Source organism: Micropterus salmoides, unplaced genomic scaffold (assembly GCF_014851395.1).
Source record: "Micropterus salmoides isolate LMB-PRFRI ecotype aquatic unplaced genomic scaffold, ASM1485139v1 Ms_hic_scaffold_17, whole genome shotgun sequence".
NCBI classification, from domain to species: domain Eukaryota; kingdom Metazoa; phylum Chordata; class Actinopteri; order Centrarchiformes; family Centrarchidae; genus Micropterus; species Micropterus salmoides.
Window position 1 is genome coordinate 2,578,682 of NW_024040817.1, and position 24,899 is coordinate 2,603,580.

The window sequence follows — 24,899 nt, forward strand, 5'->3', positions numbered from 1 at the left end:
CTTTCCGGTAGTCTTGTGCTTTCTCGTCCCTCTCCTCTCTCCTCCTATCACTTCCTGCAGGTTTTCTGGCTCTGGATCTGTGGTTGCGGGTCACCTGCTGCCCCCGTGTTCCTGCTCGACACCCTCTCCTGCAGCGACCATTGTTGCTAGTCCTACTGTTATTATTGTTATTATAATCATTAACATTACGATTATTATCATCAACACTACTATAAATATCTACACCATTTTTCATTCAGTCTATAGCAACATCACCTTTACTGTCTGTATATTGTGAAGGCTCTCTCTCTCTCTCTCTCTCTCTCTCTCCTTCACCCCAACCGGTCGAGGCAGATGGCCGCCCACCCTGAGTCATGGTTCTGCTCGAGGTTTCTGCCTCTTAAAAGGAAGTTTTTCCTTGCCTCTGTCGCCTAGTGCTGCTCTTGGTGGGAACTGTTGGGCTTCTGTAAATAGCATCATAGAGTACGGTCTAGACCTGCTCTTTTATGAAAAGCGCTGTGAGATAACTGTTGTTGTGATTTGGCGCTATATAAATAAAATTGAAACTGAACACTGAGTTAACACAAAAACAAAACACTGAGGCAGCTATACGCAGCGCCAGCTTGGATGTTCTCCATTTTGGCGATATGGGGGTGCTCAACGCCTGATTTTACATGGAACTACCAGTTTTCTCCCAGTAAGTTAATATACAGCCTACTGAAATATAAATATCAACATATAATGCTGTAACTAAAAACTTGAAAAGAAAGAAGCTTTAAATAGACTAAAGGTTTAAAGAGACTGCAGCTTCTTAAGATTAAAACGGAGTTACCGTGTGTAACCCCCACGTCGCACGCACTGCCACACAAACACACATGATCCGGCTATCAGTCGACTATAGGCAAGAGTTGACGATTGTGATTCGACTATGTAAATCCTTAGTCGGGACAGCCCTACTGTAATTACATAAAGTTTCTTACCCCATTCCTTCTCAACATGTAACCTGGATGCAGGATGATTCACTTCACAGGTGAATGTAGACGTGTCCCTCCTTAAAATCTCCACACTGTCTCTTCTCTGGAAGGTGTCGTCTTCATTTGGTCGAACGCCCGAGGTAACCACTCCGTCCCCTTGAGTTAGAACACGGCCGTTTCTTTTGATATTCAGGATGACGTCTTTTGGGTAGAAACCTGTGGCCAGGCACGTCAACATGACCTTTCTCTCAACTGTTGTGCTCTTTGTGAACACGTAGACTTCAGGTGGAGCTGGACAGAAAAAAGTAAAGTTATTATTTGCTGGTGGCCAAACAGAAATGTACAACCCAGGCCCCGTTTGGTTAGATTTAGGACAGTTAACAGACAACAGTTAATTATTTAACATAACTTATTTATTTACATAAATAAATAAGTAATTTAGTCCAAAAAATTGTTTCGTCCAGTAGAACCGAACACTGGAGCAATACATGATGTGCTGATATGCTTGTGCCAATACGAACCCCCGAGAACCTTTAGGACTAACCTACTGGCTGTCCCAAGAGTAAGAACAAAGAGGCTAGGGTTAGCTCATGATGGTTTCCGGTGTGCACATGCACAGTAAGCCGGCTGCTTTAGGAAACTTGTAAACATTTAAGAGTGTTTAGTGTAGAAACGCTCAGGGCCCAGGTCATTATCTTCGAGAAAACTTACTGGCATTTTGAAGCTGCATTCGCCCATAGTCCACGAACTTCCTCAACCACTCCATGCACTCATTCTGCAGGTAGCCTTTGGTGTATTCTTTTAGGACCTGGACATCATCCCACTTCCTCTTGGTCGGGATGGCCACGTCAGTCAAAGCAACCCAGACTTGGTTGGCGTCGTCAAAGGACAGGAAGTCGTTTCCATCGTAGCCGTACTTGTCTATGCCGCGGTGGAACCTAATCGTGCCGTCAGGCTGCGTGTCGCCCTCACAGCCGTGCATCCACTGAAAAACATGGACATCTGAAACCGGAGGTAATGACAGACAAACACGATGAGCTGGGTCAGATTTGAATTTTTGTGGGTTTCTGGTTAAACATGAAAGAGTCAGTGTTCTATTATAGCCGTTGATTTCATGGTCTTCATCAAAACGTTGTTGCTGCCCTTCTCGTTTCATGGATCTTACCTGAGTCATTTTGTCCCATTCGTTTCTTCAGGATGTCGATGTTGACGTTGAACCACTGCTGCTTTTTCAGGCAGGACTGTGTTCCTTTCTCCCAGTAATCTGCAGGCAGTCTCTCTTTCATCCAGTCCTGTTTGGGAACTTTCTGCTGGTGATCACTGTCGAAGTAGTCGATCATCCTGCCGTCCAGGTGACCCATGGCTGTGAACTGGTGGATGCCCGGGAGTCCGACAGGTTTGGAGAGAGCCGTGTAGGTGTAAAAGAGGGAATGTGTCTCTGAGAGTCACACAGACAGACAGATATTCTATTAGGCCCGGTTTAGTTTTTTTTTTTGTTTGTTTGGAATTAACAGAAAGAGAACGAGAGGTGGAAAGAGTACAGAAATATTCTACTTAAGTAAAAGTACTGTTACGTTGATGAACTTTTACTTAAGTAAAAGTAAAATTACTTGTGAAAGGTAAAAAGTAGCTCATTTAAAATGTACTTAGAGTAAAAGTCACTCTTTTAACCTCCAAAAATAACATATTTATATTGATTTAATATCTTATTTATACTTATTATAGGACTGCTTGTTATATAAGCCACATTGTGCTTTTGATTTTAGTTTGTCACTTTGCCATATCAATGGCTCGGTGGGGTCCTCCCCCAGAAGATTTTGAGCATTAAAGACTTAATTTCCCGCATTCTGGAGACATTTTCTGCTCCAAATTATGGTGGAAATAGCTTTATTTAGAAAAACATTTTTTTTTAGCTTAAGTTAATTTTTTTGGACAATGCACATTTGTTTCTTCTATATTTAAATTGCATTGCATGTTTTCTTGTTGTACAAGGTAACCTTTCTGAAAGCATTTTCATTTATTAGTGAACATTACTTGGTGCAATCTATTTTTCAGAACATTTCTAACAAATCTCTTGGGAGTGATGGGGACAAAATCAGCTATTTCAAAATATGGTAGGGACATGTCCCCAGCGTCCCCAGTGTAAATGACACCTATGCTGTCATGTGCCTGTCTTTTAGGCTAATTTGAGCAAAGCACCTTACCAAAGTATAAAACTTACTTTTAACTGAATGCTACAAGTATTATATAACCTCTACATTAGGTGATTTTTTTCTGAGCAGACACTGTGGGGGCTGGACTTTCAAAAACATTTTTAATTTACATATTATATATTATTAACTTTCGCAAAATGAACCTTTTTATTAGCTTATATGAGTGTGAACACTGTGATAAAGCTGCTGTTCTCTTGCACTTGTACACTTTGTAATCTTCATGTATTATGTGGTTAATAATGGACTGTGGTGCAGAAACAGTGAGGCTTACATTGTCCTGGTATCTGTCAGTGGTCATACTTGATGCACTAGATGTGACAGTGTTTAATTTCTTCATTTTCTTTGGTATGTTAGTCCAAATGAGCCAACCCTCCCAAGTTGTAAAATAATGTATTACAGGAGCATGAGAAATCATGTAACTCTTCATTTCTTCATGTGGCTGTTGTTTATTAATGAAAAAGTAACAATAATATTCAATAAACATTTGGTTTTACATAATTTCTATAATTTAACACATCTATCTAAAGAAACCTCATTTCTTGACTGTCAATCTCTTATCTCATAGATGACATCTTTGTCCTGTCTCAGGCACCGTAGCTATTTGGTAGGGGAGAGGGAGGGTGCAATTTGCAACCCTAACTACTAGATTTCACTAAAATGTACACACTGAACCTTTACGTAAAATTACAGATTTAAAAAACTATTCCAAAAAGTACAAATACACAAATAAACTACTCAATTACAGTAATGTGAGTAATTGAAATTTGTTACAGTCCACCACTGAAGAGAAGTATATCTATAAGTGACAATGTTACAGCTGAGCTCTGTCAAGCTACTTTATTTTATTTATTTATTTATTTTTCTATCAAGCTACTTTAACCAGGAGAAAAGAAAGTAAAATTAATCAAATGTAGATTCTTTTTTTTTTTTTCTGTATTCTCATTCTGACTTCCTCCAGATCAGATAGTAAAAAAAATATGCCCACTAAGTTAAACTGCTTCCTTCCTGTCCCCCAACAAAGTGTGAAGTTGTGGCATATTTGAGTCAAGGTTCAGTTTTGTGCTGTGTTTTAAATTTATTTAGTAACACTGAAACATAGATTTAATGATGACGATTCCTTACTTTGGAGAACGCTTGATTTTGAGTTTTATTTTACAGTGAATTCATCAGATTAAATCAACATCTTTAGGACATAATTTTGGGCTCTGGCAACGTGTGATGGGCTTATTTCGTTTTTTTCTTTTTGACATTTTCTGAACTCAACGTTTCACATTTACTAAAGCAAAGTCCGCTGATAATGATCTCTCTTGACAATCTGTCTTCATCTCTCACAGATCCTGTTTGCAGAAATTTGGCAGTTTCACACTTAACTGTTACTGGTAACTCACAGGGTTTGACTTCAAGTATTTCCCAGAATAACGTGGTTCACATTTAGTTAATAAATGGATGACAAACAAAGCAAACAAACAAAATTGTCATTTCTTTTACAGTGGATTAGCTGATCAATCTGTGTTTTATAGCCTCAAGTTTGAAATATGATTCACGCTCATCAATATGTCCGCGAGGCATCGGCGCAGGTTTTTATTTACAGCATCATGTTGAAATTTATAACTTATTGGGAGAAAACCAGTAGTTCATTTTAATGATTGAATAATTTTTTTAACATATTTTTTATATATACAGTGAAGATACGATCTGTATGCAAGTCTGCATCAAACATATTCATCTAATTTCTCATATTTCGACTTGATGTCATTGCTTAGTATCTTAGGCGTGTCAGCTGGGTGGAAATTAATTTCTAAAATCAATTATTTTCCTATTTTTACCTTCTCATGCTTCACATTAACACCTCAGAAAACTCTTAACTTACCGCTGTTCACCATCAGTCCCGTCCTGAGCAGGATGCAAACTGCGACCAAATACATTTTAAACACAAAGCCGACTCCCTTCATGTTTTAAAACTCAGCTAGTTGAACTGTTGCTGCTTCCTTCTCCTTCACTGTACTTTATGTTTGACAGTAGATGGTGCATTCAGGTGGTGCTCCAAAATAAGGACGCTGTTGCTGCCTTTTAGTCACATCCAGGTTTCAGAAAGGCAAATTAAACACTTTTCGTGCCACATGAATTAGTGGTGCTTTTAATCAGATGAGGGACACACCAAAAATATTAACATGTCAGTGCTGTTCAATATTCATTTAATAAATATAGTTTTAACAACTGACGGATCACTAATCCCATAAAATACCAGACATTTGCTGCTTACAGCAAACAAACAGTATTAATTTAATCTTAGATAAAAAACAGATGAAACTCCTCATTCAGTCCAATCAATCAGTAAGTTAGCATATTTTATAATGACATAAAAAATGCTTTTAGAAGCTGTTTAAGAATAAAACTTGTACTTATATTTATCAATATAGTATGAATATAAGCAGAACTTTGAGTCACACCACTTGCTTTAAATGATCCATGAGTATCACTCACTTAAAAAAACATTACTGCAGGCTAAAACCTGGTGACTACTTAATTGAACATACTGTATACTTTTTACATTTTAGCTCATTTACTACAAATCACATATACTGAACTAAGCGCTAAAGCTTCTTTCCAATTGTGTGTGAGGTAGCCATAATCTTGTAGACTTTAAAACATCCTCAAGGAAACATAATGTTGATTGTCGGTGATTATCTGCAGCAAGTCTCAATTCAATGCAAGCATCAATAAAAATAAAATATTAAAATAAAATCACATTGGTTATGAATCAGCCCTGACTTTTCAGAATCGTTAATTCTACTACGATTTAAGAACTCCTTTGCTAATTATTCCTGAATTGTTACACTGTTGCACTGATCTAGTTTTAAATATTTGGCTTGGGAGTAAAACCAGCATTAAAGATCTCTAAACTAACAAATATTTTGAGATTATACGGAAGTCTCTTCAAGGTAGGACAAAAGACGGTATTAAAAAAATGGACCTAGCCACGGTCACGTCACCTGTTGGTTTGTTGAATACCGTTTTGAAGCCTCAAGTTTAGCATTTTGCCTGTCGCCATCTTGGTTTATTGGAACCAGAAATTACCATATTTGGACGAGGGAGTGGGCGCCAGCCAGCTTGTTTAGCAAGGTGTGACTGTAATTCACATTAACTGTGATTTTAACCGGGAAGCTAATTTTGGTTAGCGAAAAATAGCCTAATAAGCTTTTTCAACGGCGCTGACGCAGCAGAAACAATTCGCCTCTATTCTGATTGACAGGTCGCCATGTTAGTGACTTGTCCGTCACAAGGTAGCCCCGCCCTAAAGCCTCCCCTGCTTTCTGCTCTATTTTCCTCTAAATGGGACCATCATTTACTACATGAATATCGTGATTTACTGAAAAACACTTGAAACTAGCGACGATAACCTCATTCAGAAAGTGTTTACTGGGCAGAACCGGACGGTGGTCATTGAGTTTTTATTTTCAATTTATCCTCGACCAGGCTTTTAATATTGTGGGCAGATACGAGCAGCCCCTCCCAACTTGGACTGAACAAACTGATGCATCAAAAATAATTGGCCTTCACAACCTCTCAACGGTAATGCCACCAAAAGCACATACTATTGCACATGACCACAGTCACCCTCTCTGCCTCCATCAGGTCGCAGATACCCGTCCCTGGCCTGGAAACGGGTCAGCTACAGTAAAAGTGTTGCGCCTTCTGCAGTAGCACCACTAAAGTAAATGTTATCTGGGTTTTTTGTGTATGCTGCTTGCTAAACTTATGTGTATGTTAGGTATGCTTGAGGTTTTGTACAGACTGTGAAGACAAATTTCCTGTGAGCGAAAACAAGACTATCTATCAAAAGGAGATCCCATAGAATAGCCTAGATGTGTGTGACTTGGTGGAGTTCAGAGATACAGTAGAGAGGCCAGCTCATACTGGGCTATTTCTGCTGGCCGACTGAACTCTACTCTGTCTTAACTTTTTAAGTGTAGCCTATATAGTTACTGTTGAATGCTATATTTAAATAAATCAACTACGTTTGAAAAGTACTGTTGTACCTACTGTTTGTAGGAGCTTTTGAGGTGTCATTTAAAGTCTATGCAGCCTATAAAAGGTGGAATTGCAAGAGTTTGTGTTGGCTGTGGGCGAACGTTTGAGAGAGTTAGAAATCAGCTTCCATTCAAAGTCTTCAAAAGTAATCAGGTGCCTGAGACAAAATCTTATCTAATGGAGCTGCTCTTCACACAGGGTGAAAAGAAGAGCTGCAGCAATGTGCACACTTTACTTTACACTTTGGCGTACCGGGACTTCTCCCAAGCTGTCGGTTCCCTTTGGGTCACAGAATCTGATAGGTCACACATTTTGGCGTCACACCTGTCCTCTGCTCTGCCCTCTCCATATCAGGTTCTTGGGCGCTACGTGACGCTCACCTGTTCCCGTCGGCGCAGAGAGAGGAGGGAGAAGAGAAGCTCGGGTGCTTTTCAAGCAGCCGTGTTCTGAATGTAGCTCGTCAGCGTCACTTGTCGTGAACAACCTGGATGGGGCAGGTACAGTACAACCTCTGAATAAAATGAGCATAATGTGACCTCTTTGAACAAGGCAGATAAATCATTAGCCCCTTTGGACAGAGTGGTTTAGTTTTCAAGATATAAGTGATTATATTTAGCAGAACACATGTAGCTTAGCATAAGTTTGACCAGGACTACCTTTATGCGTCATTCATTGATAACTCTCTCTCTCTCTGCACCCACTAACAGCTGACTATGGTGTTCTCCCTTAGTTTTTTCCAATCAGATCTTACCACAGTCAGCACAGCCAATCATGAAGTCAATATCAAACTTTAAAATCTTTTCTCTCCTCTGCTGCCAGCTGTCATTTCAATACAAAAGGCTGCTGAACACACTGTGTAAACATTCACAGTGCAGGGTGGGAAGCTATATAATAAAATCGTTAGCATGTTAATTCCCCAATGACAAATTCATAATATTAACATTTTAAGTATATCTCTGCAATCTGACAATCCCAGTCATCTTTTAAGTATTAAATTGATTTCTGAATCTGAATAAATCCACTTACTTCAATCAAATATATAAATATTTATATATGTAAATATAGTGTTTATCATCAGTACTGCACTTTTAATACATTTTGAGTAAAATATATTCAGTCTGCAGCTGACAGACTGAATCAGGTTTGATTACATATATATCGTTCAAGAACCCAAAAAGTAGTAACTTAAAAAAACCCAAAAACAAGCCAGCGAAGAACACAGATGCATATTTTATGACACAAAAATAAGTGTATGAAACTCCATAAAAGTGGCAGGAACAAGCACTTGTTACTAGTAAGAAACCTAATCTGTAAAAACATCATCAGAATCCTTTACATTAATTAAGTCATATTGCGATTATTGTGGACAATACTGCGATATAATGGTAACAAATAGTACCATTAGTCTACTTAAATGTTCAAAATACAGACATTTTGTATTGAGTGTTGCTCAACACAAACAGACAAAAGTCAAACATGCATAAGAAGAAATACTTTTTTTTGGCACCAGTCCAAAAATACTGATTTTTTCCACAACAGCTGCTTAAAACACTCGTCACAGAAAACTACAAAGGGAGAGTGTTGCTCTCAGGAGGAGGCGGCCAGAAGGAGCACATATTGGCACAGCGGCACCCCGGATCTGACTAAATCTACATCTATCCACAGCAGAGGAACCATCCATAACCTGGAGGAGGAACTAGTATAAATGCATGAATTCAGTCAGTAATTAATGAGCAGACTGCAGTGCACACAGAGACTAGTGTCACATGCAGCAAACCTTTTTGTTTTAATTAAATCGCACGTTTTTGTGGTTATGTAATGACACAGGATGACTTGCAATTGCAATTAGATTAATCATGCAGCCCTACTTGGATTGGTTCTGTTTTATGGTATCAGTTAAACCACAACACACAATGAACTTCCTTTTTATCCAGGTTACCTTTAAACCCTGTTTCCCACAAACCCTTATCTACCCTAAATGTGTATTTATAATAGCCTGTTTATAGAAGCCTCCTCTATTTGAGCCTTTGCGACATTTGAACCTGATAAACGTTTACTCACCCACATGATCCAAACTCTAACAACTCTGAGATAATAATGACTTTGTGCTTCAGCTTAAAGAGACACTGAAGAAACTACAAACTACAGAGTTCTGCACAGGTAGAGTGTCTCACATGTGAGACTACAGCTCGTTAGCAGCTCTGTGAGGCTGCACAGCGCTGCTTTGAGCTGAATGCTAACATTAGCATACTTATATGCTCACAATGCTAACATGCTGATGTTTGGCCGACATGTTTTTACCATGTTCACCATCTTAGATTAGCGTGCGAGTATTAAAAACAGCACGTACAGCTGAGGCTGATGGGAATATCCTTAGCTCTGCAGGTATTTGGGCAATTTAAATATTTGACCTGGTGATGGTGCTAGAGTCAAAGTTACAAATCATCCTGAGGGGAACATGAAGGAACATTTTGTGCCTATAGATTATATTACATTATTACTATGGCAACCGGCAGCACTTGTAGAAGCAGCAGCCGCTAGCTCCTTCAAACTTTGCTACACTTTTGTTTTGTTTTTTTATCTGTTTTTCCAGCTTTATTGACAAAACATGCATTACCTCTGACATACATAAAGTCATAATAAGATTTAGACGGGGTTTTTGGATAAAGGAGCAGCAGACCACGGTCCACCCGGTCCAAACAACCGGACCAGGCTCCACGGCGGGTGCGGTGATCTCTCAGAGGAAAGAGAGCCAGCAGAGGAGCCATGCTGGCCCAGCTTGGACTTAATTTTGCTAAACACAAAATATGTTGACCAGATTTTGTGCCCACATCATTACAGAGACCTGCCTCATACGGGACACTGAGCAGTTCAAGTTCAGAAAGGTTTATTTGACCAACAAAAAGCGAGCACACTTACTTCAGAGTGGCTGAATCCAAAATAAATGAGCCACAAGAAAATACAAAACACAGAAAGACACAAAGCGACAGCGCTAGGCAGGCTACACACTACAAAACACTGCAATGACCAGACAAAGACTGAACAGAAACACCAGGTATATATACACACAGGGACTAACGAGCAGGGCGGGAGCATCACAGGTGACAGGGATCAAGGTTAACGAGGCAGAGACGGCTGGGAAAACAGAGAGACAGGCAGGCAGAGAGACAACTGGGGCAACAGATGGACACTTGACACGCAGACATGGGGCAAAATAACCAACACAGACAGAACACATGCAACAAAATACCAGACAAGAATCCAACTACAGACAACAACAGAAACCCAACAACTATAACACAGAGATCATAACAGACAGAACCTAAACGAGAACACAGAACTAGAACACAGTACAGAGCAGACTAAACCAACATAATGCAGACAATGAACTACTAAGACATGAACTGAAGGCACGGGACTAGGAACAAAGACGTGGAACCGAAACCCAGACTCCAACAAGACACACTGACAGGATCGTGACATTTAAGCTAAAAAATTTTGTTTCTCTTTATACAAATAAAGATATTTCCACCATAAATTGGAGCAGAAAATGTCTCCAGAATGCAGGAAATGAAGTCTTTAAAACTCAAAATCTTCATATATTTCAGGATTTCATGTCTCTTCAAAATACCAAATAAAATCTTCTCATCTAGTTTTTGACCATCGTCAGGTCTTGTGACACAAGTGTATCATCACGACCGTAATCTGAGCCTTTATGTTCCCACCGCTTTTCTTGACTATGTGGGTCAGAAGTGCTCAACACTTGCAGTTTGTGTTCATATCTTTTTTCTTAAGCTGAAAGGTGATAAAATAATAAAATTTGAATGCTTCTGCGGGGGAGTCGCAGAGTGAACTGCTATGTTTCTCTCCAGGTCACCGTGCATGTCATGTGACTGAAAACTATGAATATGTATATAAATAACTGTATTGTTTTATTTTATATGTTACCGTATTTTATTATAAGCCTATACTTAATATGTTGTGTGTGTAGCATGAAGGAACTATACATTTTGTTTCGTTATGCAGCCTTTTGCTGTATAATGACTAATAAACAACCTTGCACCTTTAACCAGATAAGTGAAAACTTTGACCTAGTGGTGGCGCTAGAGGAAATGTCAGGTGTTCACCAGAGCCTTTAAGATTCATCATTTAGCCACCATGGATATCTGTACCAGATTTTATGACGGTCCATCCGACAGTTGCTGAGATATTTTAATCTGGACCAAAGTTGTGGACTGACAGACACTGCCATCCAAACACAAAGCAGCCGGTCTTATTCCAGAGTAACAGGAGAGTGTTGTTGTGCCTAAAACTCAGCTTCTTTAGAGTCTCATTTAAATACCTAAAAAATCTTATAGGATATTGTAGTGACTATGCCCTATATTTAGCCGCTACAGGTAGTTCATTGATTTATTGTTCTTAACGTGTACCCGAAAAACGATGTCCAGTCTTTTCCGTAAAGTTTGCAGTTTGGCATTTATTACCTGCGTCCACTTACAATAAATAATACGTAATATAAAAGTAGAATAAACAACATAATCCGAGCACAGTTAAAAACAGTTTGCTGCTCTTCTTCAATTAACCACATCTGTTTGATGAGCGAGTTGGTAAGATCTGGACCCTGTAGCAGTTGTTCATTGAGCGATGTTCCCTTGAAGCAGTCGAAGACCACTCTTAAGGTTCCTTTCCTTGAGTGATACACCCCGTGATGTGGGATGTACCAGAGTTCCCCATCATTGCGAGTCAGTTGATCTACTGGTATCATTTCAGCATAGCCGTTGTCAATCATTTCTTTGAGGAAAGCTTTATATTCAGTGTGAAACATCTCATTTTTACCAAATTTGTTCAGGCTTTGGATTCTCTGCTCTGCTCTGCAACGGTTATTTGGCATGCTGGGATTTTCTTGCTTGAAAGGTAAGTCTAGGCAGTAGTGACCATCTGTCATTTTTGTTGAGTGATTCACAATATCCAAGAATTTTTTCTCTTCTCTGGACATTTCCTCTGTTTCCTTGCTGGTTCCTTCATTGAAATCATGATTGTATTGTTTAACCAGTAGCTCCTCTAGATTCACAACAGACATTCGATTGACAGCAGTAGGGTCCTCACAGCATATGGTCCATCCCTTTGGCTATTGACCACTTCCCAAGGTTCCAATACCTTCGCAGAATTTGTGCCAATGAGCAGCTCAATGCCAGCGTCTATTTCATGAATCTTGACATACTTCAAAAATGCATATGTTTGTAACACTGCGTCTCCTTTGGGGGTCTTTACTTGTACTGGAACAATAGAGAAAAGACTTCTTCACTGGCCCTAATATGCCCACATGTATGATCCCAGTTGATTTCTCATTCAGTTCTGTTTTCTTTCCCCATGTCCTTTTGTTCAATGTGAAGAATTTCAGGATGATTTTTATTGCACACGTCACAAGTCAAACAACTATTGCAGTCTTTGCTCATGTGTCCTACCTTCAAACATCCAAAACGGATTTAAGAAGTCTATTTTTTCCCTGTGCATCTTTTTCCTGATTTGTGGAGAACGCACCAATGTGTGACCACCTCTATCACAGAACAGACAGGAATTTTGAGAATTAGCAGCAGATACATTTTTCATCCCATTTGTCGTAATTGTTTCTTGTTTTTGGTGTTTCTACAGGTGTTACAGTTGTTGCAAAACTGCTTCCCCTTGGTCTCAACTTTTCTCTTGCTTTAGCAAAGGTGGAGCCTTTGACAGATGTAGTTGTCTTAACATCCTGGATGTTTCCAAAAAGTGGATCCGACAATATCTTCACTTGTCTCTCCATGACGTCTACTAGATCAGAGAAACTAGCTCTCATCCATGTTGTTCCTGAAGCTGACATGCCCTATTCCTCCACTTGTCTCTGAGCTTGTAAGGCAGTTTCAGAAGAATGGTCTTCATGCTGGAAGCAATATTCATCTCCTCCATATAGGTGAGCTGTTCCATTGCATTGCAACAGCCTCTAAGGAATAATGAAAACGCTTGCAATGCTTTCACATCCTCTGGCTTGATCGCTGGCCAGGCAAATGCTTTGTCCATGTATGCTGTGGCGATCTTATGTTCATTACCAAAATGTTCTTTAAGTAGATCCTTTGCTCTTTTATAGCCCTCAGCTGGAGGCAATTGTTGGCAGCTGTGGACTAAATCTTTTGGATGCCCTCTGGTGGCAGTCACTGTAGTCGTCTGTTTTTTCTTTCCACTCCTCTCTCAAATGCCCCGATGAAAACTCCATATTGGATCACCATCATAAACAGGAATGTCTCTTGGTAGTAAAGTAGGAGAGAGATTTTGTTGAGCAAGAAGGGCTGTGATGTCATTTTGCCTCTGAATAATGTGATAGATATCACCTTGATTACCATCATTAAATACAGGTTGTTGTGTTAGAGGAGTCATATCCTGAGCTCTAACAGACGGTCCAGCAGCTCTTTCCTTTGGTCGAGCAACCTGTTGCTGTGAAGAAGATGCAGTTCCCATCCGCACATTCTGTCTTTGTTGCACTTGATCAGGTAAATAGGTGTTCGCATGCGGATTTAATTTGATTGACGTTTTCTTTTGAGCAGTTCCTTTTCTCAAATATGAGTTCATCCCATCAGATACTCTTGAGCTGTTTCTTGATCCCATTGATTCAAGTACATTGATTTTTGCATTGGTTGCTGCCAGTTCAGTCTCTAGTTCCAGTTGTTCCTTCTTCCTTTTCAGTCGTTCTTCCTGTGCCTCAAGGTCATGCTTTTTCTGCAGGGCGGCAACCCGTTCCATGAGAGCAGCCTTTTCTGCCTGAGCTTTAATGCGAGCAGAGGATGCAGAAGATGCACGTGATGAAGAACTTGATTTGTGGTTTGATTTAGGTTTTGATACATTAGAAACGCTGTCATCCGGTCCAATATCATCTGTGATTACACTTTCAGCAATGCTGTGTGTTTTATGCCCTCCAACCTCTGAAAACCACACATTTACATCCTGTATAAAACCATCAAAAGTTTCCATTTTTTGTTGAAACCAGTGATTTTGCATTTGCATTTACAGGCAGTGGTAACTTCAATGACTCATGATTTCCTTTGGCTGCATCACAGATGTTGATTAAATTAACGAAGTTAGATTGCACTTCATTTGCATTCTCCTTTGATTTCATGAGCTCTTTCAGCATTTGTTTTGTTTGCATTTCAAGTTTCTTGTTTTCTGACAGTTTTCAATGAACATTTCCAAACCTTTAGCAGTGTGTTCAATGACCTTTTTTCAGAATCCAGTGCAACATCGCCATCTTGTGATCGAATGTCAGACTTGACAACAGACATATTTGATTCATTTTGGAGCTCAGTTCTCACTTATTGTAATGGCAATTTTTCCTCGCTTTACCAATCTCTTTGCCATCATGCACAGGTAGGGGTGAAGTTTTTATGCAGACACACAAGATGATTTTCCAGAGAGATTATTGCAGTTGAGGTTTGTGGTGCAGGAGTAAATAGTACAAACACATGAACATACCGGTTGATTTCTTAACTTGTTTCCAGTTGTTTGCGTGTGGTCTGGTGAGAACTGTTTGCGCTCCCCCTACCGGTGCCTCCCACTTCCTGTCACCTATGCCCTCTATATACACCCATGTGCATCTAATCACTGCCACCCATTGTCCAAAAAACTAATATAAATATATCTAAACAAGCATCAGCCTTACCACACAACATAATATCATACAGATATTATTTTTTACAATATTCTCAGTCCATTTAATTTCTCTCCTAAATTTCAAACTCCCCTCTCTGGTTTCTATCGCCTGCCCCAGTAATAAAGACATCAGTTTTACCGGCCAGTTTGCTTTCAGCACACTGAGGCTTCGTGTACTCTGATGGAAATGATGCTGTTGTTGCAGGAACTTCACGCTGCGTCCTACACATTCTCATTCACAAGACTGGCGGTGGCAGCAGGGTCATTGGCTGCAGGGATAAATATCACAAAGATTATGTATTCTGTATGGATAATAATAATAATCCTTATTTGTAGAGCACTTTTCAAAAACAAGTTACAAAGTGCTTTAACAAGTGTAAAGAATAATACAAAAAAAAGATAAGAGCATGAAAATTTAATATAAATTAGTAAAATACAATAAAATAAAAGGGATAAAATAAAGTCAAATAAGATCGGGAAAAGCTCTCCTATAAAAGTATGTTTTAAGAAGGGACTTAAAAGAGTTCACTGACTCAGCCGACCTGATTTCCTCGGGCAGGCTGTTCCAGAGCCTCGGGGCCCTGACAGCAAACGCTCTGTCCCCTTTAGTTTTCACTCGAGACTCTGGAACAGACAACAGACCTCTGCCCGAGGATCTCAAGGTACGTGCTGGTGCGTATGGGACTAAAAGGTCAGAAATATAACAAGGCGAGAGGCCATGAAGAGCTTTAAAAGTGATCAATAGAATTTTAAAGTCAATTCTAAAACATACTGGGAGCCAGTGTAATGAAGCTAAAATAGGAGTAATGTGGTCATATTTCTTTGTTCTGGTTAAAAGCCTGGCAGCTGAGTTCTGGACAGTCTGGAGTCGATCAATAGATTTTTGGGTTAAACAGGTGAAAAGGCTGTTGCAATAATCCAGGCGTGATGAGATGAAGGCGTGTAAAATGGTCTCGGTGTCCTTAAAAGTTAACATAGATCGAATTTTAGCTATATTTCTAAGTTGATAAAAACATGATTAAACAAGCTTTGTGGTGTGCTGCTCGAAATTTAAATTACTATCAAACCAAACACCAAGGTTCTTTGCCACAGGCTTAATGTGATTTACTAGGGAACCAGCAGATGGCAGTATTTCATTTGCCATCTGCTGGGACCCGATGACCAGGATTTCTGTTTTGTCTGAGTTCAGCTGGAGGAAATTATTTGACATCCATTTTTTAACTTCACAAAGGCAGTTGTTAAGTGAACTCAGCATTCCAGGGTCTGTGGATCTGACGGGCAAGTATATTTGTGTGTCATCAGCATAAATATGAAAAGAAATGCCATGTTTATGGATAATATGTCCAACGGGAAGCAGATACAAGGAAAACAAAATGGGTCCTAAGACCGACCCCTGAGGCACACCATATTTAACTGGACAGAATGAGAGACATAGTTGTTTACAGACACGCAAAACTTCCTATTTGACAGGTAGGATGAAAACCATTCTAGAGCAGTACCAGAGATCCCCACCCAGTGCCTCAGTCTGTCTAACATGATGTTGTGATCAATGGTGTCAAAAGCAGCGCTAAGGTCCAGGAGTACAAGGACTGAGCACATACCTTCATCAGCAGACATTAAAAGGTCATTGGTGACTTTAAGCAGGGCAGTCTCAGTGCTGTGGTACTTCCTAAAACCAGACTGAAACTTTTCAAATATTTTTTATTTTCCAGCACAGTGAGCAGCTGTTTGGACACAATTCTTTCTAGAATCTTTGCAATAAAAGGCAGTTTTGAAATTGGTCTAAAATTTTGTGGGAGGGAGGGATCTAAACCAGGTTTCTTTAAAAGTGGGTTCACGCAAGCCGTTTTAAAATAATCAGGGACACAACCAGTAGATAGGGAGCTGTTGAAAACAGAGATCAAATGGGGCCCAACAGAATCTATTACTTTTAGTAAAAATTTTGTAGGTATTATATCAAGTGGGCTGGAGGACACTCTCATTTGTGATATTGTTTTTAAAAGCTCAGACAAGTCGATGGGATAAAACTGGTTAAAACTCTGTTGTTGCTGGTGAGGAACCTCTAAGTAAGAGGCCGCGGGGGAAATAGAGGCTCTGATTGACACCACCTTATTGGTAAAATAAGATAAAAACAATTCACAGTCATCATTACTTCCAGCTGATCCACAGTCTTAAACAGAAACCTGGGATTGTGTTTATGTGTAGTAATGAGTTCAGAAAAATAGTGTGTTCTCGCATCCTTAACCATTTTATTGTAGTTAATTAATAAATCCTTCAGACTGAGGTAATGGACTTGGAGATTGGATTTTTTCCATCTGCGCTCTGCTTTCCTGCATTCCCTTTTTAGGCTGCGAATGCTGTCATTTATCCAGGGTTGTTTACTAGCTTTAGACGTAGGCCTAACCTTTAGAGGAGCAGTAATATTTAGTGACGACAAGCAGATATGATTGAAGTGATCGACCAGATTGTTGGTGTTGGAATCAGACAGGTGTTGGCTTTGGCTCTGAAAGACTGCGCAAAACTTTGAAACACTTTGTTCATTAAAGATGCGACAACACACGGAGCTTGGTGAGGCGGCATGAGTAACAGGCGAATCGCAGCTAAAAACAATACATCTGTGGTCAGATATGGTCATGTCCACTAATTCCACAGAGGAAATGCTGACACCCAGGGTAAAAACCAAGTCCAGTGTATGACCACGGTTATGTGTTTGCCCTTTGACATGTTGTTTGAAGTTAAAAGAAGTGGCCATATTTAAAAAGTCAGTTGCATTAACATTGTTGGGGTCATCAACATGAATATTAAAATCGCCACAAAGAACAATTCTGTCATAATTTAAAACCAGAGTAGATAAAAATTCAGGAAGTTCTGATAAAAATCCTCCAGGCGGTTTTGGGGGGCGATAAATTATAACAAATATGATAGGTTGCAGCCCTCCAACTTTAAGAGTGAGAACTTCAAAGGAGCTAAATTCATCACAGCGTACTTGATGACATTTAAAATTTTTCCTATACACGCTCACTAGCCCACCACCACGACCACTGACCCTCGGTTGACTAAAGCAATCATATTGAGGCGGACACAGTTCAGCTAGCTGGCTATAGTCATTCATCTGCAACCAGGATTCAGTTAAAAACATAAAATCTAGATTTGCAGACAGGATAAAATCATTTAAGATAAAAGTCTTACTTGAAAGTGATCTCACATTGAAGAGAGCCATTTTAAATGAGTTTGTTCTGGGTGCTGGAGTTGGTGCAGTTGTCCTAATCCTTAAGAGATTACTAATATTTCTGTGTGGGATGTGCACATTTCGGTTTACTGGTCTATGTGTGATGATGACAGGAATAGAAGTCTGTGGAACAGCGCTGGGAGCAGACGGCTTTACATGCCAGCAGGTGGAGACAGTTGTTTGTGGCAGTGAGGCAGAGATCTGTTCAGTGAGCGGTGGTGTGTCCAGGTGTGCTGCATGAATGATGAGTCATTCACGTAAGTCATGTGTGGACCGCACCACATGCTGTATGTGCGCAGCTAACAATTCTGAGCCCCGTTTGTTTGGGTGAAGTCCGTCTGTCTTAAAAAGAGACATTCTTTGCCAGAAAATATTAAAATTATCCACATAACACACGGTGAGCCCTGCAGGCGGACTGGAGCCAGTCGTGGAGGCCAAGGAGTCTACTGAAGCGGCCAGCACCGCGACCAACTGTGGGAATGGGACCAGAGATAAAAACGGACTTTCCGCACTGCTTTAAAAAGTTAAAAAGACGGTTAAAATCTAATTTTGTCAGCTCAGACTGCCGAAGAGCTTTGTCATTTGTTCCAACATGGACTATCACTCTTGTGATGGAGGACGGGAGCGACGGCATCAGGTCCTGGAGTTTTTTAAAATGTCAGCCGTGGTGGCACCGGGGAAGCAGCGAGTGGTAGCGTTAAAGAAACGGAGGTTTCTGGTTATGGAGTCACCAATTATTAGTGTGGTTGGGGAGAAAAGAGGACGAGGAGATGCTGGTTGTTGGGATCCAGAGCAGGACTGAGCAGAATCTGCTTCAACACTGCGTGCGGACTGAGGATGGAGTGTGTGAGCTGTTGAGTGTTGTGTTGGAGTAGCAGTAACAGACCTGAGAGAAGAGCTACCCGACGGTGCAGGGTAGAGACGGCCTCCGGAGCGTCTGAGCACAGCCTCCTTCAGGATCCTACGTCGGGAAGCGGAGGTTTTTGACCGGGATGACGGCCGCCGATCAAGTCCGGCGGCAGACCGGCGGCCCAGTGCAGGAGATGTAGCCGGTGGCGGAGATGCAACAGTGTCGGCAGGCGCTGTGCGCCGAAAGAGATCCGTATCAGGGAGACTCGAAGCCGCAGGTGAATCCGCTGGATGGACCGGAGTGTCGTTAGACAAGGCTGCATAGCGGTTGGAGAGGCCGATGTCCGGAGGAGAGGCAGCCCCATCCGAGCCTCTCTTGCAGCCACGGACCACCACTTCAGCCCAGGTTGACTGATGCTTCGGAGTCGAGCAGGATGAAAGCCTGGGAAGACTAGAGGGGTCCCAAAACACGGTGTCCTGGATGTTAGCGGTTGTGCTACGAGAAACAATCTGTTTGGCTTGTACTGAAGCTACATCCATAAAGCCAGTCAGCAGGGAATCTTTCTCTTTGAGTTCCTCTGAAAGTCGTCGGATATCTTCCATAAGGTCATCAATCTTCTTGTTCGCTTTCTTAAGGAGTGAGCAGTCCTCAAGGGGCAGAGTTATCTCGGCTTGCATAGTCACCGGAGCTTTGTTGCGATCAGTAGCGTTGATCGCGTTTTTACGGTCATCTATCTTAAAATCCATGTCGGATGACTAAAATCCTTAACCCACGTAAAACTTAAATAAAGTTAAGTTAAATAAAAGGATCCCATACATAACATACAACATAGCAGTATAGTTTTTCTGTTTGTTTTGCTGAAGTGCTGTGGAAAAAGTGGCTTGATAGGGGAAACCCCCGATTTTTTTAAAATGCAAACACATTTTAGCAGAGTTTGAGATATTCCGCATTTAACAGCCGATTCCATTTCTATTATCAAATTATTTTTCTATTATCGCGATTCCCGTCCGCGTTTACCGGAAATCATACGGCCTTAAATTCCACGTGGCTTTAAATTGTCCTGTAGAAACCAAGACATCTAGCTTAAACCTTTCCTGTAATTTGGATATTATCTTCAAAGGCAGTTTTCTCTGCTCAGAATAAGCTTTGCCGCAAATCTTTAAGACCGATATTTGGAACGTCTGAATAAACCGCAAGGCAGCATGATACACTGCATCAAGAGGCCTCAGCACTGCAGCTGAAGCATGCATTTACAGTATATCACCATAGTCAGGAACTGACAAAAGTAGCTTCTACAACATCAAGTCTATGTGGATGTCCATGTTTGGTGTGTGATGTCGTCTATGGTTTGTCAGTCTCTGTTTTGACAAACGCAGCTTAGAAATTAGTGGTTGTAATCTGAGACCTCACTGCTAGAGGCCAATGAAAACTCCACATGGAGTTACTTATCTAATTTGAACTGTTTCAGACAGAAGCTGCAAATATTTAATATTTGTCACTACTGTCTTAATGTTGTCGTTGAGCAAATTAATCATAACACACATAATGCAGATAATGCAGGATTCACTGGAGATTTTTTGGACCGACAGATTGATACTGAAGTAGAAATATTTCATTGTATTTTCAGAAACATTGTTAAACAATCATCATTACAATTATTATCACCAGGAGGGAACTTTAACTACAGGCAATTAAGCAAAATAATCCTCACACTTAAGCAAGTAATAACCATCAGAATAACAATACTTTCAAAGTGCCAAGAACCCAAAAGAGTAAACATTTAAAATCCAGAAAATAATATTACATTTGTTGAAGACAATACAACATGAAAACCCACCAGAAACAACTAAATAACTAATAATAATAATTATATATAATAATCTGTTAACAGTAAAACTTTTTAACAGTAATAAGTTTAGTGATTTAAAGTCCTTTCATAAATCCAAAACACTAAGTGAGCACATTTTACAATCAGCAGCTTCAAAGACATTTTTCAAGAGCTCATTTAAAACTTTTTAAATAAAGTTTTAAATGATATCTCTCCCTGATTATCTCTCACTCATGATCATTTAAAACTTGAACAGTTTTAAATGATAAGCAGCACTTAAATTATCCCTGATTATCTCTCACTCAAAACCTATTGGTTTCCATTCACTTCTAGTCTTGTAAAAACAAACTCAGGTTACATAATCCAACAAACCAAACATCCGTTCTATCTAATTAATGTCAGTTATAAGCAAACATAATGTTGACTTGACATCTTAAGCAAGTCTAAATTCAATTCAAGTTTGTTTTCACAACATAAATAAAAGAATAAATATTAAAATTAAATGAAACCAAAAGAGTTTTCCTATCAAATTGTTGGCAGTAATGTGAAGTTTACTTTGATTAGTAGTAAATTCCAAAAAGGCACTGTAAATGGCTATGAATCAATTCAGTCAAAATAAATAATGTCCCTTCCTGTATGTAGTTTAATACTGATTAATTTAAAAACCAAGATCCACACAGACCCCTGTCAAATGATATTATTATATGTAATAATAATAATAATATTGCAATGATGCAATAATATTATATTACAATCTGCAGAGACTTCAGTCTTGATCCTCATCCCTCTGTTCCAGAACACTTTGCACTGAGATGGTGTTTTGGTTATTTGAGCTGGTGGCTGTAAGAATGAAAACAAGTGTTATTTTACATGTGGATACACACAAACACACAATAGATCATGAAAACACAGAGGCCTGTCTGGTTTTGCTTTTTCATGTATTTTCTATGACAAAAGTGCATTTTGGTGATGCGACAACTTTAAAGCATAAGGTTGGCCTTATTCAGTATTTTCCTGTTTGTCAATAAACTACATGAAAAGTATGGAAGATTTTATTGCCCTTTAATATTTGTAACCCACAGAAAACAATCCACAAATGTGTACTACGATGCGCAAATGTTTAAAAAAAAATACAGTTTTTCATGCAAAAGCTCAACGGAAAATGGAAATAACCTTATACATAGGGTTTACAATAGCTCCTACAAACAGTAGGTACAACAGTACTTTCAAATGTAGTCAAATAATAGTTAAATAAAAATGTAAAACAAATACAGTGATAAAGTATTCAATAGTAAACTATATACATATGCACAAAAAGTTTAGATAGAGAAGAGTCCAGTTGTCTCTCAGAAGCAGAAGTTGTTGTCTCCATCAGATGATCCTGGGTACTGCAATACATAATCTTACAACTCATGAGAGGCAATGTCGCTACCGCCACCTGCTGGTGTAGCTAATAAACTGCTCTCACATTTACAGATCTCTGTTTACAGATCTCACATTTACAGATCTCTGTTTATAGATCTCACATTTACAGATCTCACATTTACAGATCTCTGTTTACAGATCTCACATTTACAGATCTCTGTTTACAGATCTCACATTTACAGATCTCACATTTACAGATCTCTGTTTACAGATCTCACGTTTACAGATCTCTGTTTACAGATCTCACGTTTACAGATCTCTGTTTACAGATCTCACGTTTACAGATCTCACATTTACAGATCTCACATTTACAGATCTCACATTTACAGATTTCACATTTACAGATTTCACATTTACAGATCTCTGTTTACAGATTTCACATTTACAGATCTGTTTACAGATCTCTGTTTACAGATCTCACATTTACAGATCTCTGTTAACACATCTCACATTTACAGATCTCACATTTACAGATCTCACATTTACAGATCTCTGTTTACAGATCTCACATTTACAGATCTCTGTTTACAGATCTCACATTTACAGATCTCTGTTTACAGATCTCACATTTACAGATCTCTGTTTACAGATCTCTGTTTACAGATCTCACATTTACAGATCTCTGTTAACACATCTCACATTTACAGATCTCACATTTACAGATCTCTGTTTACAGATCTCACATTTACAGATCTCACATTTACAGATCTCTGTTTACAGATCTCACATTTACAGATCTCTGTTTACAGATCTCACATTTACAGATCTCACGTTTACAGATCTCACGTTTACAGATCTCACGTTTACAGATCTCTGTTTACAGATCTCTGTGGTACAGAGTGGACAAAATTCCACAAATGCGTCACAAATGTATTGTGACCTGCAAATTGACAGGAAATGATCCGTAAATGTGCTAAAACTGTTTTGTGTGTAAAAATAGATCCACAAATGCGTAAATAACACTTTGTATGTGAAATGAAAATATGTTTGTACAGAGTAAATTGTACATATTTGCAAATTGCACTGTATTTTTGTGGATATGATTTACACAACACAGATGTACAAATACATACTTGTATAGGGAAATAGTAGATAGTAGATAGATAGTGAAATATTTGCGCATCATAATACACATTTGTGGATTGTTTTCTGTGGGTTACAAATATTAAAGTCCTATAAAATCTTCCATAGAAAAGACCAAAAATAAAGAGTTGAGTAGAGGGATGTCCCGATCCCAAACCTTTAGTATTGGGTATTGAACATTGGGACTGGTGTCGTCCACTGTGTTACGGGGGTTATTGTCTACACACATGAAGCATTTAAGGCTTGTTGCTGACTACACGATGAGCTGAGGGGAGTAAAAATTGTTTTTGCAGTGCATTGGCTGGATGTAGATGTTGAGTCGGCCGACTCTGATATCTGGCAGATGTCGGCGATATGTCAGAAATGTGTCGGGGAGACGTTTTGATGCATCATTGAGTAGTTCACACATAACCACTGGCGACCGCCGATCAACCTCTCATTTAACCCATTTAAATCGTGTAGTGTGAACTAGGCTTAAGGCCCATCGCCTTATAACTTTTCAGGCTAGGTCGCCTAAATATTTGCCTAGTTCTTAGCTCAAGCAGCTTGCAGAGAGCACACAAACCCAACATCATTTAATTTTGTTCAGCCATAAAGTTACAGTAACCTCTGAACAATGAACTTCATGAGACTTAAAGAGAACTAAAGTATTTACCTTGGACAGGGTCGGGTCCAGCTCCTGTGAATAAAGACAATGTTAACACAGACAATGTTAATAAACCATAGATGAAGTCAGTGGCACGGTATTTTAGGTAACAATGTTATTTTTCTTTTTGTCAATTGTTATGGCAGAAAATTGTGTCCTCTTACATCTCATCTTTTATGTATGTTCTTTTACTATTATTATTACTATTATTGCTATGTCTTAGAGATATATATGTCTTTCCTTCTATACTTTTACTGTTAGTCTGTCCACATTTACTAGGGTTCAGGTCAGAGCTGTGAGATTGTTTTGCTGTTTTCCCCGTCTTGTTGTTCCTCTCCTCTCCTGGAATGTTCATTCAAGGCTGAGAGAGGATCTCTGTTCCCAAAACATAGAAACCTAGACTGTGTGAATGATGATGCATCCCTTTGCGTCTCTGAGCCAGACGCCCGAAGCCGCCCTACGCAGCAGGTCTCTAGACCAGCTGTATATGTGTTTTAGCACTTCTCTGTTTATTCCCTTTTATTAATTCTTCAAAGACAACAGTTGGTTCTTACTCAATTATTTGCTTCATTTGCCAACAGCAAGATACAATTTCCACAAGATCAATAATTCAAGTAAAAAGACCAAAAGCAACAATGAGTTGAGTTCCTAAACCTGTACTGGTTATCTGCTGTAGTGTGTGTACCCAGTTTAGTACTAGCAGCAATATATGTTTAATAAATCAGTAAGAGACAGCAACATGCAGAGAGATCACAAACCAGACAGCATTTCATTTTGTTCAGTCATAAAGTAAGAGTAACCTCTGAACAATGAACTTCATGAGACTTCAAGAGAAATAAAGTAGTTACCTTGGGCAGTGTTGGGTCCACTGTTGTCAGCAGCTGTGAATAAAGTCAATGTTAATAAATCATAGATGAAGTCAGTGATATGGCATTTTAGGTAACTCTATAATGCAAGAACTACAAT

General features: G+C 39.4%; 1 protein-coding gene and 1 long non-coding RNA gene across 2 annotated transcripts in view; both read right to left on the reverse strand.

Annotated features, from left to right (window-relative positions):
• Positions 1 to 24,899, reverse strand: part of LOC119908108 — a 119,336-nt gene that overhangs the window by 17,628 nt on the left and 76,809 nt on the right. Inside the window, exons 6-7 of the mRNA XM_038725860.1 lie at positions 1,665 to 1,955; positions 960 to 1,244 (exon numbers count right to left, since the gene is read on the reverse strand). Of these exons, the coding sequence (XP_038581788.1) occupies positions 960 to 1,244; positions 1,665 to 1,955 (576 nt within the window). The remainder of the gene's footprint in view (positions 1 to 959; positions 1,245 to 1,664; positions 1,956 to 24,899) is intronic.
• On the reverse strand, positions 21,315 to 24,815 carry LOC119908115. Its single transcript, XR_005445192.1, has 3 exons — positions 24,782 to 24,815; positions 23,943 to 23,966; positions 21,315 to 21,619 (listed from the first exon to the last, which is right to left on the reverse strand). It is a non-coding gene; the product is annotated as an uncharacterized LOC119908115 (long non-coding RNA).